General features: G+C 51.3%; 1 protein-coding gene and 1 gene segment (V, D, J or C); both read right to left on the reverse strand.

The window, feature by feature from the left end:
• The window catches only part of LOC123647069, a 33,310-nt gene extending 18,997 nt beyond the window's left edge, over nucleotides 1-14,313 (reverse strand). Inside the window, 2 exon segments of the C gene segment in view lie at nucleotides 13,650-13,954; nucleotides 14,247-14,313. Coding sequence covers nucleotides 13,650-13,954; nucleotides 14,247-14,280 — 339 coding nt within the window.
• PRSS2 (serine protease 2) lies at nucleotides 1,736-5,956 on the reverse strand. Of its 2 annotated transcripts, none has more exons than XM_045564263.1 (6): nucleotides 5,589-5,956; nucleotides 5,170-5,456; nucleotides 3,955-4,114; nucleotides 2,654-2,907; nucleotides 2,144-2,280; nucleotides 1,736-1,944 (listed from the first exon to the last, which is right to left on the reverse strand). In XM_045564263.1, the coding sequence occupies exons 2-6, from the start codon at nucleotides 5,279-5,281 to the stop codon at nucleotides 1,792-1,794; spliced, it is 816 nt and encodes a 271-aa protein (XP_045420219.1). In that variant the 5' UTR covers nucleotides 5,282-5,456; nucleotides 5,589-5,956; the 3' UTR covers nucleotides 1,736-1,791. The 2 variants fall into 2 exon arrangements, with proteins under 2 accessions (XP_045420219.1, XP_045420220.1); XM_045564264.1 differs by having other exon boundaries at nucleotides 5,170-5,498.
• Nucleotides 14,314-14,529: the final 216 nt, after the last annotated feature.

The raw sequence follows: 14,529 nt of genomic DNA on the forward strand, positions 1-14,529 counted from the left end.
GTGAAAACGTCAGTTACTGTAATTCTCACAGAAATACCTGCCCAGGGATAGCTCCACCACACTGGTTCTCACGTCTCAGCCTGCACCAGAATGACCTGGAAGATTTGTTAAAATGCGGGTTGCTGGGCCCCAACCCAGAATTTCTGAGTCAGTAGATGTTGGGGTAGCATTTGCATTTCTCCTGAATTCCCGGGTGATTCTGGTACTGCTGGTCCACTCTTTGAGAACCATTCTTCTGGAAGGTTCTTTCTTTTCTCAGTCCATTTCCCTCCACTCCTGCTTCACATTTTGTCCTTTGCATCCCTAGGTGCTTATTATATTCCAGGCTTTGTTTAATCACTGGAGATACCAGGGTGAGGAAGGCAAGGTTTCTTCCCCAGAGGAGCTCACAGTAGAGTGACACGAGGGACACAGCCATTGCTCCCACGTGGCAGGAGCAGGACCGTGACTAAAGCAGGCTGGGGCAGAGAGAGACTCCTGACTCAGACCCCAGAGCCAGTGGGGCCAGCACAGGGATGCAGGAGGAGAAGGAGGAGACTGGAAAGACTTTTCTGAAGAGGGTGAAGGGGAGGCTGGCAAGGGCATCCAGTCCGAGGGAGCCCAAGTGTCCAGGGACAGAGGCCTGGGGTGCCAGGTTTGCTGGGTGGCCCACCAGGACTCTGGACAGTGGAGGAGAGTGGCACAGGAGAGGGGTGGGGAGGTCCCAGGCTAGACGTGTGGGCAGGGACAGAGCAAGGAGAATCCTGAGTTTCCCTAGGAGCTTGAATTCCACTGTGAACACAGTGGGAGGTTGGGAAGCTTTGCAGCCATGCTGTGTGCCAGGCAGCCTTCGGGAGGAGCCCCTCCTGAGGCGTGGGGTGGGGGGACTGAGGCTGGTAACAGTGGGCTAGAGAGAAGTTGAAGATGAGAGCTGATGGACTCGTTGTCCCTCAGAGCACAGTTGTGGCAGGACGTGAGACAGGGTAGAGAGACAGGGCTTTGGAACCGGGCACAGAGGAGTCAAACATCAGCTGGGCCATCTGCTGGGTATGGCACGTGGGTAAACTCACAAACTGCTCCGAACCTGCTTTCTTATCTGCACCTCTGGAGTAATAACCACCCGAGCAGGGAGAGAAACTGAGTGTGAAAATGTCTGTAAGGCTCCAGGGATGGTGTATGCGGATTGGCATTACTACATGGGATGAACAAGTGGCGGATTCTCAGAAGCATGAGAGATGGAGACCCAGGGATTTCTCTTTCCCCTTCAGACACCTGAGCACATCGTTGGGCAGCAGGGCCAGCGGGGCCTTCTCGAAGCAGGCCATCTGCACGGGGGGAGCACAGCTGGGCTAGCAAGGGCAGCGTGGAAGGGGCACGGGAGAAGCCGGGCCAGGCAGCGCTGGGCTTCCCGGGTCTGTGCATCGCGTGGGCAAGGGCGGCAGTGCAGTCTCGCCCACGGGAGCTGACCTGTGCACGCATTAGCACATCCAAGACCCACGGAAGTACCAAGGTCAGGAAACCTCTTCGACACCAACTTTCTGAGATGTATTTTTCTCTAGAACACAGCCCCTTGCCCCTTGCTTGTTATTACATTTTGGATTCCGTCTCTTTGCATGCTGCTAATCCAGTGTACCATGGACAGGTTTGGGAGTGAGAGATGAGCAGAGCCCCCCGAGGGGCACAGCCCTGTCTCACCTCGGATAGAGGGTGTTTGCCAGAGTGAGGGAGCTGGAGGGAGCAGGCACAGACACTGGCAGTGAGCGCAAAGTCACGTCTTTATTGGTACCGTGACCAGGGAGGGACTGGGGAGCTTTAGCTGTTGGCAGCTATGGTATCCTGAATCCAGTCCACGTAGTTGCACACCTTGGTGTAGACTCCAGGCCTGTCCTTCTGGGCACAGCCGTAGCCCCAGGAGACGATTCCCTGGAGCTGTCCGTTGCAGACCACAGGGCCACCAGAGTCACCCTGGGGGGAAGGAGAGACGAGGTGTATGAAGAGGGAGACAAGGAGGAACATAGCTACGCTTACTCTGAACCTGTCCCCGTCGGCTGTGTGGCTCCACACCCTTGTCTGTGTGGCCCATTCTCTGTTCTTACTAAGGAGACAACACGAAGCCCAAAATGAGCCTTCCTCCCTTCCTCGGGGTGGACAGGGGTCAAATCACCTGGCAGGAATCCTTGCCGCCCTCCAGGAAGCCGGCGCAGATCATGTTGCTGGTGATCTCCCCGGGGTAGGAGGCCTCACACTCGGCCTCGCTCAGCAGGGGTGCGTCCAGGCACTGCAGCAGGTCCGGGTAGTTGGCTTGGAGGAGCAGGAAGAGATCAGGAAGAAGAAATGTAAGTCGGGCCAGAATGGGGGACAACTACCTAGTGCTGAACCCTGAGGGCTGCCACAGGAGAGGACCCCAGGAACGTAAGCCCCAGTTCCCAGAACGATCGCTGCTGAGCCCCTCCCCAGATGTGATCCCAGCAAGGTCTCTATTTGTCCTCTCTTGACTCTAGAGCCACCTCCTTGAGACCCTGCATCTCTCTGGCACGCGGTACAGAGCCTTGTGCACAGTGGACACTAGAAATGTATTTGTGGCCTGTAGGCAAAAGGGTTCAAGTTCAGGGGCATGCTTGGTTCTGGAACATGTGGGGACAGAGGGAGGTGGGGGGTGAAGGGTTCCACTCACAGCCGGAGCTCAGGGTGTTGCCCCAGCCCGAGATGAGGCACTCGGTGCCCGCGGCAGCACAGGCGCTGGGCAGGGAGATGGTGGACACCCGGGAGTTGATGACGGCGGCCGAGGACAGCTTGATCAGCATGATGTCATTGTCCAGGGTCCAGGAACTGTATTGGGGGTGGCGGATGACCTTGGCCGAGTTGATGAACTGTTCGTTCCCCTCCAGGACTTCAATGTTGTACTCTCCCAGCCTCACTTGGATGCGGCTGTAGGGAGGGGAGGCACAGTGAGCCCTTCTCTCCGCAGCCTGCTGCACCCCCCCCCAGGGTTCTCAGGCCCCCTGTTCACGGCCACCCTGGAGGCCTGGGGTGGGGGGTGTGGCGGTAGCTCGGGGGGCAGCGTGTCAATGCAGGTGTGAGACCCAGGACCTCTCTGCGTCAGAGGCGGGCGGTGGGGGAGTGGGGCGAGCGAAGGCATCCAGTTGGGGGCTGCCCTCAACCTGTGCTCCCGCCTGCTTTCTCACACCCCCTTGGGCACCCAGCGCCGTGGGCACAGAAGGGCCACTTGAAGCTTCCCAGGCGTTCTTCATCCTCCGTGCCCCTGCTCGCCACACACTGATTTCTACTCCCTTCCTTCTTGGCCTGGTGAGCGCCACCATTCTGCACGATCGAATCCAGTGGGCCCCCAAGTGTGGCCCCCGGACCTGCAGTACCAGTGTCACCTGAGAACTTGTCAGAAATGCGGATTGTCGGTCCCTCCCCAGACCTCCTGCATCAGCACCTTGAGGATGGGACCCCGAGATTTGTTTTAACAAGCCCTGCGGGTGGCTCTGATGCACACTCAGGCTTGAGAACCCTGGGTGCAGGCAGTGGTTCTCAGCTCTGTCTACACCGTAGAATTACCAGAGGCAGAGAGTTTAAAGACTCACCCATATTCACAGCCTCTTCCTGAAAATTCTGAGTTAATTGTCCTGGGATAAGACCCAAGCATGAGGTTTTTTTTCTTTTCTTGCTGTTTCTTATGTGGTTTTTAATGTGCAGCCAGCCAGCAAGAGGTGCTTTCCCAGTGGCCCCTACCACCCCCAGATAATCCCTCTCTGCTCTTGTGACCCACGGCCCTTGCTGTTGCGTGGGTGAGTGTGGGCGTGCAAGGCCTCCTGGAGGGCCCCTCTTCACCCTGGGCTGTGGCACGTCAGCTGCTGCCACCGGCTTCTCTTCTCCATCCCCGTCCCCTTATCTTCCCCGACCTCAGCAGCCCCCACACGGTGAGGGGGCCTGGGCCGCGGGCTTCATGGCCAGGGGCCCAGCACTTACGACTTGTAGCAGTGAGCCGCGGACACCACCCACTGGCTGCTGATGAGGGAGCCTCCACAGAAGTGGTAGCCGGAGTTCAGGGACACCTGGTAGGGGACAGAATTCTCCTCGCAGGTGTAGCCCCCGACGATCTTGTCATCGTCATCAATGGGGACAGCAACTTGAGTGGAGATAGGGAGGGAGAAGCCAAATTAGCAGGATGTTGGGGCTGGAACCCTCAGCCCTGTGCCTGGCTCACGCTAACTAGGGTTCCTCAGCAGGCACAGTGATGCCAGGCAAGGGCGGGGGCACTGCCTTTCCCAGGGGCTGTCACAGGAGGTGGCTGCCCCGGTCTCTGCATGTCTGTAGGGCACACCCTAGGGGCTCGGCCTCTCCTGGGGGCATCAGGCTGAGGACAGAGAATGCCCCTCATAATGCTCTCCGTGGGATAGGAGTTGGCATGTGGTGTCTCACCCACCGACTACTCTCCTCTGCGGGTCATCACTGGTCTGCTCCCCATGGCTGCCTGAGCCCCAGATTGTCAGGACGGTTTGGCCTGGCTAGGAAAGCCTGGCTGTACCCAGCCTCTCCACAGCTCAGTTCAGGGCTGCTCAGTACAGTGAGGCCAGAGTGGCAGGCAGCCCCCAGGCCCACTTAGGCAGGACACAGGTAGGCACTGTTACTGGCCGAGGCAACCGTGATTCTTAACCTTGGCTGCACACCTGGAAATGTTAAACTCACCTGGGAAGCTTAAAACCTCAGTACGCAGGCTGCACCCATACAAATAAATGAAGTCAGAATTTTTAGGGGTAAGTCTCTGGCATGAGTAGTTTTTCAACCTCCCCAGGTGCATTTGAGATTAAGAGCAGCTGTGCAGCTCTAGTGGCGCTACCCCAGCTATCCCAGAGCTGCCCGACGCAGCCTGGAGCCTGCAGCTTCCTCTCCCGGCAGCTCCACCTGGTGTCCCTCTCCAGCTTCCACCACAGCCTCGCCGTGGATGAAGGATGGCGGTGGGGGTAGAACTGGGGAGGAGGTGAGGGGTGGGAGTGGAATCGGGGAGGAGGTGAGAGAGCTGAGGCTTATAGAGCGCCCAGGGCAGATGGGAAGGAGAGGTGGTGCCGGGCAGGGGGCTAGCGCATCAGAGCACAGGTGAAACGGGAGGGAGGCAGCAAGAACGGTGGGGCACCTGTCTGCCAGGGAGGGCGGGCGTGGCCCGAGGCCAGGCGTGGGACTCACCAGCGGCGCCCACAAAGGCGAGGATCAGAAGTGCGTTCATGGTGGTGGAAGTGATGGAGCAGGTGGTGGAGCGCCCGTCTTTATACCTCTGGCAGAGGCAGCGGAGGTGCATGGGAGGCGGAGGGCCGCCGCTCCTCCCAGCACAAACACACCTGCAGCTTCCCCTTCCCAGGCTGTTGCATCAGTTCTGCTGTGTTTGCCCACTCTGTGGATTTGTGCCTGGCCGGCGATAAGGAAACTTGCCTTCTGAGGGCAGGGAGGGAGCCCGGCTGATTCCTGGAAGGATGCTGGCATGGGGAGACAGGGGAAGCCAAGGGGCACAGCTGGGTCTTCTTAGGCAGAGGAGATGGGGTTAGGAGGAGGGAGAACGGCCTGCGTTTCAGAAATCCTCTGGCCTGTTGGCAATGTGTTTAACTTACTTTAAGGAAGGGCTGGCACTGGCAGCAAGCTTGGCTTCTCAGTGTTCTGGAGCCCCGTGGGAGGAAGGACATCTGTCCGAGGCTCTTGCCTCTGAGCATGAAGACCCTTCTCTCCAGGCTAAACCACTGGGCAGGAAGGTCAAATCCGAGGCTTTGGTGCCCGGAATTCCTACACCAGCAGGTGATGAGAAGGAGATGCAGTGTTCCTTGGGAACCTGGGCTTTCAGCTGGCTCCTTCCTACCGAGGCCTATGGATGAGGAATGTTTCAAATGAGCAGGGGTGAGGGTTAGGTTGGAGCCTACCCAACACATTTGGAAGATGGGAGACCAATGTCACATTTCTCCTCTTCCTCAATGTCAGGCATTTGTGTCTCTCATGTATGTCCTGTTATGGGTTCTCCTTAAGCAGCCTCAATCTGTGCTCAAGGTGATGAAAGCTGCCCCCATCTGCTAGGGGCTGACAGCCTGTACTAGAATTATGTGCCCCAGATCAGACATCAGAATGAGTCTGGACAGTGGTACGTCGGGGTTAGGATCAGAGAATCAGCAGTGGGTAGAGAGATGAGCATGTGGCAAAGGGGTCACATATTGGGTTTAATAACCAAGACATGGGGGGTGGGTCTGGAATTTTCTATTTTAGATACGGTGAGATTATGCTGGGCTCAGTACAGAGTGAATCTTCCCAGAAAGGATCTCCGTTTGGAACCTGCCATGGGCAGCAAGACGCAGCCCTGTAGTTCACTGAGGCACAACCTGGCCGGAGGGGTGTAGAGAGGGAGGTGGTGTCTGTGTTTGTGTCTGACGTGAGCCGGTTGAAAGAGCTTTCGTATGAGGATGCTTCTCCTCCTCTGCAGTGCTCAGCTCAGGCCCGGTGACGGGCAGGAGTGGGCTGAGCTCACATCTGAATTCTCTGAAAGGTAGGAAAGGAGGAATGTTCTGGAGATGGTGAACACAGTGAGAAAAGCCCATAAATCTGGAGGTGGAATTGGAGACGGCAGGGTGGGCTGGAGGGAGGCAGTACATGGAAACTAGAGTGAACGGGGGAAATGCCAAAGCGCGGTTCACGGGTCTGGGAGGGACACGTAGGGCACCTCTGCTCCAGTTCCTGGCATGGCTGCCACGCCGGCTTCTCCGCAGCCAGAAGGCCCCCCACTCAGAGCTCCCACCCCTCCACCCTGCACCCCTCTAATTTCTGATGTGCTCATGCTTAACTGGGAATACTGTTCTATTTGTACCGTGCACGGCAGGTTTTCAAGAGCTTTTACGCAAGCAACAGTGGCCCACGGCTTTTCGTTAGTGCCGAGTTTCACAGTTGAACTTTTCACAAACCTGCTAATTGTGAGGTGTGCAGAACATTCTTCTCACTAACAGAGGAAGAGACTCGGGCTCAGAAAGATTCTGTCTTGCCCAAGAACGCAGATGTAAAAACGACACAGCTGACTCAAGGCCACAGGAAGACACGGAGAGCACTGGGGAATGTGAGAGTTGCCGCAGGAGGCATCTAAACGAATTTATCGAGGGTCAAGGGTTTATCGAGGGTCAAGCCAGAGGTCCCCTGGCATCTGGATCCCTCCTGGCACTTTTCTTTCTACAGGAATGGAAGATTGAATTGATCCTGCACCTGGCACCTATCTCACAGCCTTGCCCTGCCATGGCCCCAGAGCCATTGAGGCCGTGACTGACATACCTCTCTGCTCACAGGTAACGCAGAGTCCAAGGTAGCCAGGTTGGGGAGCACTGATATAGGGACTTTTCTTCTGATGTCCCTAAACATGCTGTTTTGTTTTGTCCCTTTGTTGTGGGGTCATGACAGGTCTCCTGTCTTAGAGGATAAGGAGAAACTCTTGCTCCGGCACCTCTAGGTGACAGCATACTGGACAGGTGCACCCAGGGAGCTGATCCTTGGCAGAAGGTGGGAAATCATTTTGGAAATGTCTAAAAGGAAACTCCCAAGAGCATGAGAGTTTTCTGTATCTAAAGCTCGAAGACTAGCTTCTTCTGATACTTTGCGCTCCTGCTTAAAATATGCTATCACATCCACAACACAGTCTGAGGTCAGCCTTCTTCCAAGTAGCAGGGCTGGCCTTACAGGCAGAGGAGACAGCTGCGGTAGAGACTGTCACCTCACACCTTGGCTCGGGTGTGCCGGACGGGCTCAGATCCAGCTGCCCAAATGCCATTTGGATGTCTGTGCCGGTCCTGGGACTGTTCGTCCTGAGCTCTGATTCCTTTGCCTGCTGCTACATCCTCCTGGCTCGTGTTTACTGCTGAGCAGATCAGACCACTGTCCCTTGATGACAGTAACAGTGACTAGTTTCTGTGTGCTCACTGCACACCAAACATCGTGTGAGTCTTTCACGGACCTTTTTTGTTTTTCATTTTGTCATCACAACCACCTGCAGAGTTGCCCATTTGACAGATGATCCAATGCGTAGGTTGTGCGGATGGGATTTAAGCAGAGCAGGCCGACTCCAGTGCCCACGTTCTCTGTCGTAGGGCGTTCTGCTTCCCGCCCTCTTCCTTGGGCCTTGGCGCAGCCTCACTGAGGCGGCAGGCGGCAGATGCTGTCTTCTCCTTTTTGCAGAGGAGGAATCTAAAGCTCAGAGGTTAAGTGACATCTCCAGGGTCACTTGGCTAAGGCATGCAGAGGTGGCACAGAACCTCTCCTATTCAAACCAAGCCCATTCCCCTTCATGTTGCTATGCCATGGAGTCTTCTAGACCTCCCAGTAGTCTGAAAAGCATATTTTTGTCAGATTCCAAATCACTATTTTCCTTTTGCTTTTTAAACACTTTCTCCTAGTCCAGCTGGATCAGGTCTACCTCCCTCAGCTCCTCTGTGGGTCCCAGGATCCTTCACCATTCTCCAGCCAGACTGTCAGATTCCAGGCTGTCTCCCTCAACTCTCCCAGCTCCCTTCCTTGTCTATTATTTTTTTTCTAAGCTACATATCTCCCCTACGACCCAATTTCTCTTTATCCAATAAGGAATTGTTTGCTTGAATATCTCATCCCGGGAATCCCTGAATCTGGGTGGTGGAGGGAGTGCTCAGAAGGGAGTGCTCTGTGTTTGCTCTGGAGGAAAATCTGAATCGTGAGGCAGGTGTGGGGCATGACATGGTCAAGGTGGTCAGCTATACCTTGAAGCCATGGAAGACGTGCAAGTTTTATGTCCAGAGGGAAATTCCGTTTGCAGATTTATTTATCCTTCAGGCTTCTATAGATAGGTGAATGGGGAAGTCTCTACCAATTGAGGCTAAATTTAAGTTACCTAAAGACAGATTGGTTGCTGTAATGTCATGGTGAGTCTCTCTGCTCACCTTTTGGACACTCCTTGTCCCTCCCTCATTGGGCCTATTAGAGCTGCTTAAGTCACTCTAGAATCCATGCACGGAGGCAGGGGACAGCCAGGGTGGAGTCCTGGAGGAACACCCATGTGGGCTGTTGTTACTGTAACATCTGTGACTTGTTCCATGATACTCAGTTTAAAAAATGATGTATGGATCTATTTTTCTAAATCATACTAGATCTGGACTGAGACCCACAAGCCAGGTCTGGTGACGTGTCCAGTCCACTGGGCTCCGCATGCTCTCATTTGACTTGTAGAAAGTCTAGACTGTGTCATCCACTTGGAAGGCAGCCAATTGCTCAGCTATTTTCTCCAGGTCAGCATAGCCAGGAGGATCTTCAAAGGGCTCCCAAGGCTCAGAACAGAGTGCTCAGTCCCACAGGCATGGACATAACTCCAACATGGGGACCTTCCACCTCAGGGCCACTGCGTCGAGCAGGTTCTGGGCTTTGCCTCTCTGGAATCTGCAGCATCTGTGTTGTTTCCCAGCCTTGGGGAAGGCAGCAGAGGGAGGCTGGCACACATCATTGTGTGCCTTTCTACTCAAATACAAGGTTTATTCAATTGTCAAGCTTGAAATGTTTGTTCCTTCCTATTAGAATAATCTAATCAATTTCGTTACAGGCTTAGATAGCCTAAATTCAAATGCCTGGGAAGAGTTTCATCCATGGAAGTCCACTACTGCTTGACACATTTTTATCTTCTAAATCACATTTATTTGCCCAATAAATATTTACTGAATTCTTGTGATATCCAGGAGTTCTTCTAGGCTGTAAGGAAACAGTAATGAAGAAGACAGAAAAGACCTTTGCTTTCAAGGCATTTATGTGCCCGTGTGTGTCCACGCACAGGTGGGGAGGTGTAGAGACGGGAGACAGAGAATAACTGACGTGTGTGTTCATATATACACACATACTTTATTTCAGACAGTGGTGATTCGGTGTTATTAAAATAGGGTCAAGTGATAACATGGGGTGATTGCTGAGGTGCTGTGTTAAACAGGGTGGTCAGGAAAGGTCTCTTTGGGGAGGTGGTATTTGAGTTAAGACCTAAATAAGAGGAACGTGCCATGTGAAGGGAGAGTTAGGAGGACTTTCATTGTTCCCTTCTGAGTCTATAACAGAAATAAATCAACACGCATAACCAACTGCTTTTTTAAAATGAAATACCCCTAGCATCTGGACATCTCCCTTGCCATCAGTTTTGATTGTAAAAACTGGTGAGATGACAGATGGTCATCATACATTGAAATATTCTTACAAAAGTTAATGTAATACAAACTTTTTGACATGAAATGGTATTTATGAAATATTAAGAAACTAAATTCTAAGACATTATATATTGTGTCACTTAAGTTTATTAAAAATGAGTACTTTTAATTTTTCTCATTTTAATAATTTGTATATTTTATAATGCCATGCATTTTTATGTGATTAAAATAGCTCAAAGAAAGAGAAACAATTATCATAGTAACTTTTCAGAAAGAGTAATACCTAACCTTGAGGAAAGAATTGCTACTGTAAGCTTTTTACAGTGAGAAATAAATTGAGGTAGTAACTGCATTAATTGCATGTTTTGTCTCTGCCAGGCACAGTGCTATGTGCTTTTACGTAGATGATTTCATCTCACTGTTATAACAAATCCCCATTTACAAAATCTCATTATTATCCTTATTTTCTATATGAGAAATTAAGGTATAGAGAAATTGTGTAACTTGTTGAAGTTTACACCTAGTGATAAAGGAAAAAAACCAAGCTTTAAACTCAGGTCTGTCTCTTGACAGAGTTCAAGTTCCTACCTGCAGTGCTTTACTGCTTTTAAGTAGACAATTTTTCTGGAATATAGGAACGTGCTCCATAATCCAAGGCTCTACTTCAGGTGAATTTGTTGATTTCTTAGGGTTATGGGAGCATAAGGCAGGAAGTTAAGGTAACATGGGACCCATTAGCTACAACAGGTCCACGTGACTCCTGTGGCCTAGTCAATCAGCGTGTGGATGCTGAAGATGACCCATTCAACATTGTACAGGACCAGGAACTAGATGGGAGTCACTCCCTTGTGAAGCCAGGATACAAGAAGAGCTACACACCTGGCAAAAAGACAAACTAGAAAAATAATCCCAGAAGCAGTTAACAAGGAATATTACTTATCTTGGCCTTGGCCTTGGGTGGAGGATTTAAAAAAATTCCTGTGAATATTCATGATCACCGAGCAGTCAGACCACTGGGGGTTGGGATAGACACTGTAAGAAGATGCACACTGAGAATTATAAAATACAATGAGGTTAGGTCTATGGCACCACAATTGCTTGACAGAGGCAAACATAAATGTTTCCTGGAAAAACTTTAGTTCAGGATTTAAAGAATTCTCAAAGATGAATTCACTATGTCATATTACATAATGCACAGGGAAACAAGCCACCCTGAGTGAGAGTCAGCAGACAACTACCAAGAAAACCAGATGCAAACAGGTATCAAATGTTGGCATTATTAGATAAAAATTTCAAATATATGTTTAATATCCTTAAAGAAATAAAATAATTTAAAAATACACAAGGAGTAAGATGGTTTCAAAAATGGCCATATTTGTAAAAGATCCAAGTGGATTTCCTAGAAATGAAAATTAATATAATTTAAATAAAGTCAGTTGAAAGCTTAAATTAGATGCTTATTGGAGCTAAGATGTAAATTAGAAAACTACACAGTAGTTTTAAAGGAATTAACCTGAATGGAGCACAGAAAAGCAAAAAGAGGAAAAATATGACTGAATAGGTACAGATTAGATGATAGTGTGAAAGTTGAACATAGGCTAGATCTATATTTCAGGTCATCTCTTATTCTATAAAATGTGGACAACCAGATTTACAGATTGAAGTTCTGAAATTCTGAAAGGATTTCCCTTCACCACTACTTTTCAGAACCATACTTGTGCTAGACTTCAATGATCATTCCAGACTAAAATGCAGACCCATCCAGAAAATAGGCCCATGTTTTTCAACTGGAAACACAAAATTCCCATGAAACCTTGGATATGGTAAGGGTGGAAACATAGGAGTGGGTACCATGGGACTTTGAGACTTGCTCTTGAAATTGAATTGTGCCTTCTTCCAGCTGTGCTTGAGTCTGGTCTTGATTATACATTTCCAGCTTAATAACAGAATGCTCTGTGCATGTCCACCTTTACAGTTTTGCAGATCAGCTAACACCAGGTTCTGAATGCCGTGATGAGGTATTCAGTAAAGAGCCAGAAGCAGCTTCTCAAAGGAAGAACAGTTGTTAGCAGGTAGAAGAGAGTATGGCTTTGCACCTAAACTCTACATGTGCCTGTGGGACAGTTCTCCAGGAAGCCTTAGGCAAACCCAGTCCCCCCTGCCCACCTTTTTCACTTACAGTTTTTAAGAGTAACTATAGCATGTGCCAGGAATACAATATCCTGAGATCAAGAGGAACTGGCCAGGACAGCTTGGGCTCTGTTCCAGACCCTCCTAGGAACAGGATGTCATGTTGCTCCTGGGTTATGAAACCCAGGGTGGGCTGCTCTCTGGGGTACTGCAGCTGCGGTGCAAGTGGGCAAGCACAGGTGAGATTCCATCCACCGTGGGCAGCTTTCTGGAGCTTTGAAGGACTGGCTCTCTTTGAATCGTAGGCCTCTGCTGCTCCTTGATGCCTGTCTGTAATAAACTCTCTTCATGTGACTTGTGTGTGTGAGTGTTCTGTCTCACCAGAATCAGGCAAGTAGTAAAAGTGCAGCCCAAGATGCAGTGGGCTGAAGCGGTAGCCAGGGCACAGTGAACTTGCCTTGTGCTGCCTTGTGATCCTCTTGTTGGGGAATTCCAGGGGCCCCACAGGACATCCCTATCTGCCACAGACTCTTCAAGGACAACAGAGTCTGCCTGGTCTATGGCCCAGGCAACAGGAAGCTTTCATCACAGGCTTGTTCTGCTATAGAAGAACCCTCTTCTGCACTGGTCCCAGCTTTACAGATTGCACCATTAATAGAATAGAGTAGCACACTCAAATGCAGTATGTGCAATGCACAATTCAAAGTCCCAAGAGGACTAAGCATCGCACCTCTTTATCCACTGTGGATGTATAAGGTGCAGCAGCCTATTTCTCACTTTGCAGGAGATATTCCAACATGCCCCAGACCTCTGGACCACTACAAAGCTCACCAATGTGGCAGACCCCTGAACTCTGGCAAATTTTACATTGGTCTGGCATGGCTGTGTCATATGGAGCCATCTAGAATGTCTTATAATTCCTGGTTGCTAAGAACAATCAACATGTCATCAGTGTAATGGACCAGGATGGTTTCAAGATGACTAAGGTCCTTCCAAGAAAAATTATGAAAGAGAACAGGCTGACCACAGCCTTGAGATAAAGACTATTGCTGACTCTGCCACTTGAAGGCAAACTGACTTTACTGAGTATTTCTGAGCACCCTTCCGGAAGAAATTTTCCCCTCAGCTTTCCAGGAGCCACTCTTCCTGTGTGTGGATGGAACCCTCCAGCTAGTCCTACAGATTCTCTCCTCATCCCCAGCCCGCCCATTCACACCCCTGCCCACCCGCAAAACACACAAGCAGCTGTCTCTGCCCAAGAGCTGTGGTTTCCTCCCTCTGTCCCAACCGGGCAGGATCCTCAGGCTCTTTTGAGGTTGGGGCGGGAGGAGGGAACGGAGGTTCTTGCTCAGATCTTTGATCTGTGCCCAGCACTGTGTCTCCAGCGCTGCAGAGGTATAAGCTGCTGTCTTCGGGGCTCACGTTGCTCACGGTCATGTTTGAGAATGTTAGCTCTGGGCGGCTGATGGGAAACTTGTCCTTGGTAAATCCGCTCTCGTATGTGGCCTCAGAGCCCTGGTTTGCAGTTGCCATCAGCATCAAGCTCTGCCCCGGGAGCTGACGGTACCAGAACATGAAGTTGACTTGGCTATCGACTTGACACTGGATCATCACCGAGGTTCCACGTTGACAGATAGCCCTGCTCGGCGTTTGAGAGATGAGCACAGCAAGCACAGAGCCTAGTTCCAGAGAGATGGAGACCCGTGAGGACCGACAAGGGTGTGGTTAGACACATTACAGGCAGGACTGTCTCTGCTTTCTGACACCAATGTCACCTCGGCTCCCAAAGGACCCCATGGCACTGCCTCCTCTTTGTTTTGCCAACTTCTATTCTGCCAGGATCCTCTAATCCAACATCTCCCGCTCATCATCTGCCTGGTGGCTTCAGACCCTCTGGAGAGAAAGTCTCCCCACCTCTCCACTCAGCATTAACATTAACCCCGGACTGTCCCCCCCAGACAGGGCTCCTACCTCGTCCCAGGAGAAGGAGCAGGAGAGTCCGCATCTCTAAGTGACGGCCTCTCCCCTGAGAAAAGGCACTAAGACATCAACCTCGAGTTACAGCCTACTTCCTTCCCTTCCTGCTCTTCCCCACCTCTAGCAGGAGGCTGAATTTCTGCAGAATACAAAAAAATCAGTCTGCCCCCTAGTGGAACTGTGCGGCCCCTCCCTGAGGATGCGGCTGCGCTCACAAGCCCCCCACCCCACCACCTGTCACGACTGAGCACCACGTGTGCTACTCTTGGGGTATGCA

Source organism: Lemur catta, chromosome 11 (assembly GCF_020740605.2).
Source record: "Lemur catta isolate mLemCat1 chromosome 11, mLemCat1.pri, whole genome shotgun sequence".
Taxonomy (NCBI): Eukaryota; Metazoa; Chordata; class Mammalia; order Primates; family Lemuridae; genus Lemur; species Lemur catta.

Bases quoted from the DNA above. Each gene is read 5' to 3' on its own strand.
- PRSS2 (XM_045564263.1), bottom strand. From the start codon at position 5,281: ATGCACCTCCGCTGCCTCTGCCAGAGGTATAAAGACGGGCGCTCCACC. The intron at 2,908-3,954 runs GTAAGTGCTGGG...CCCTCCCTACAG, and splicing joins GCGGCTCACTGCTACAAGTC to CCGCATCCAAGTGAGGCTGG. The intron at 2,281-2,653 runs GTGAGTGGAACC...TGCTCCTCCAAG, and splicing joins CAACACCCTGAGCTCCGGCT to CCAACTACCCGGACCTGCTG.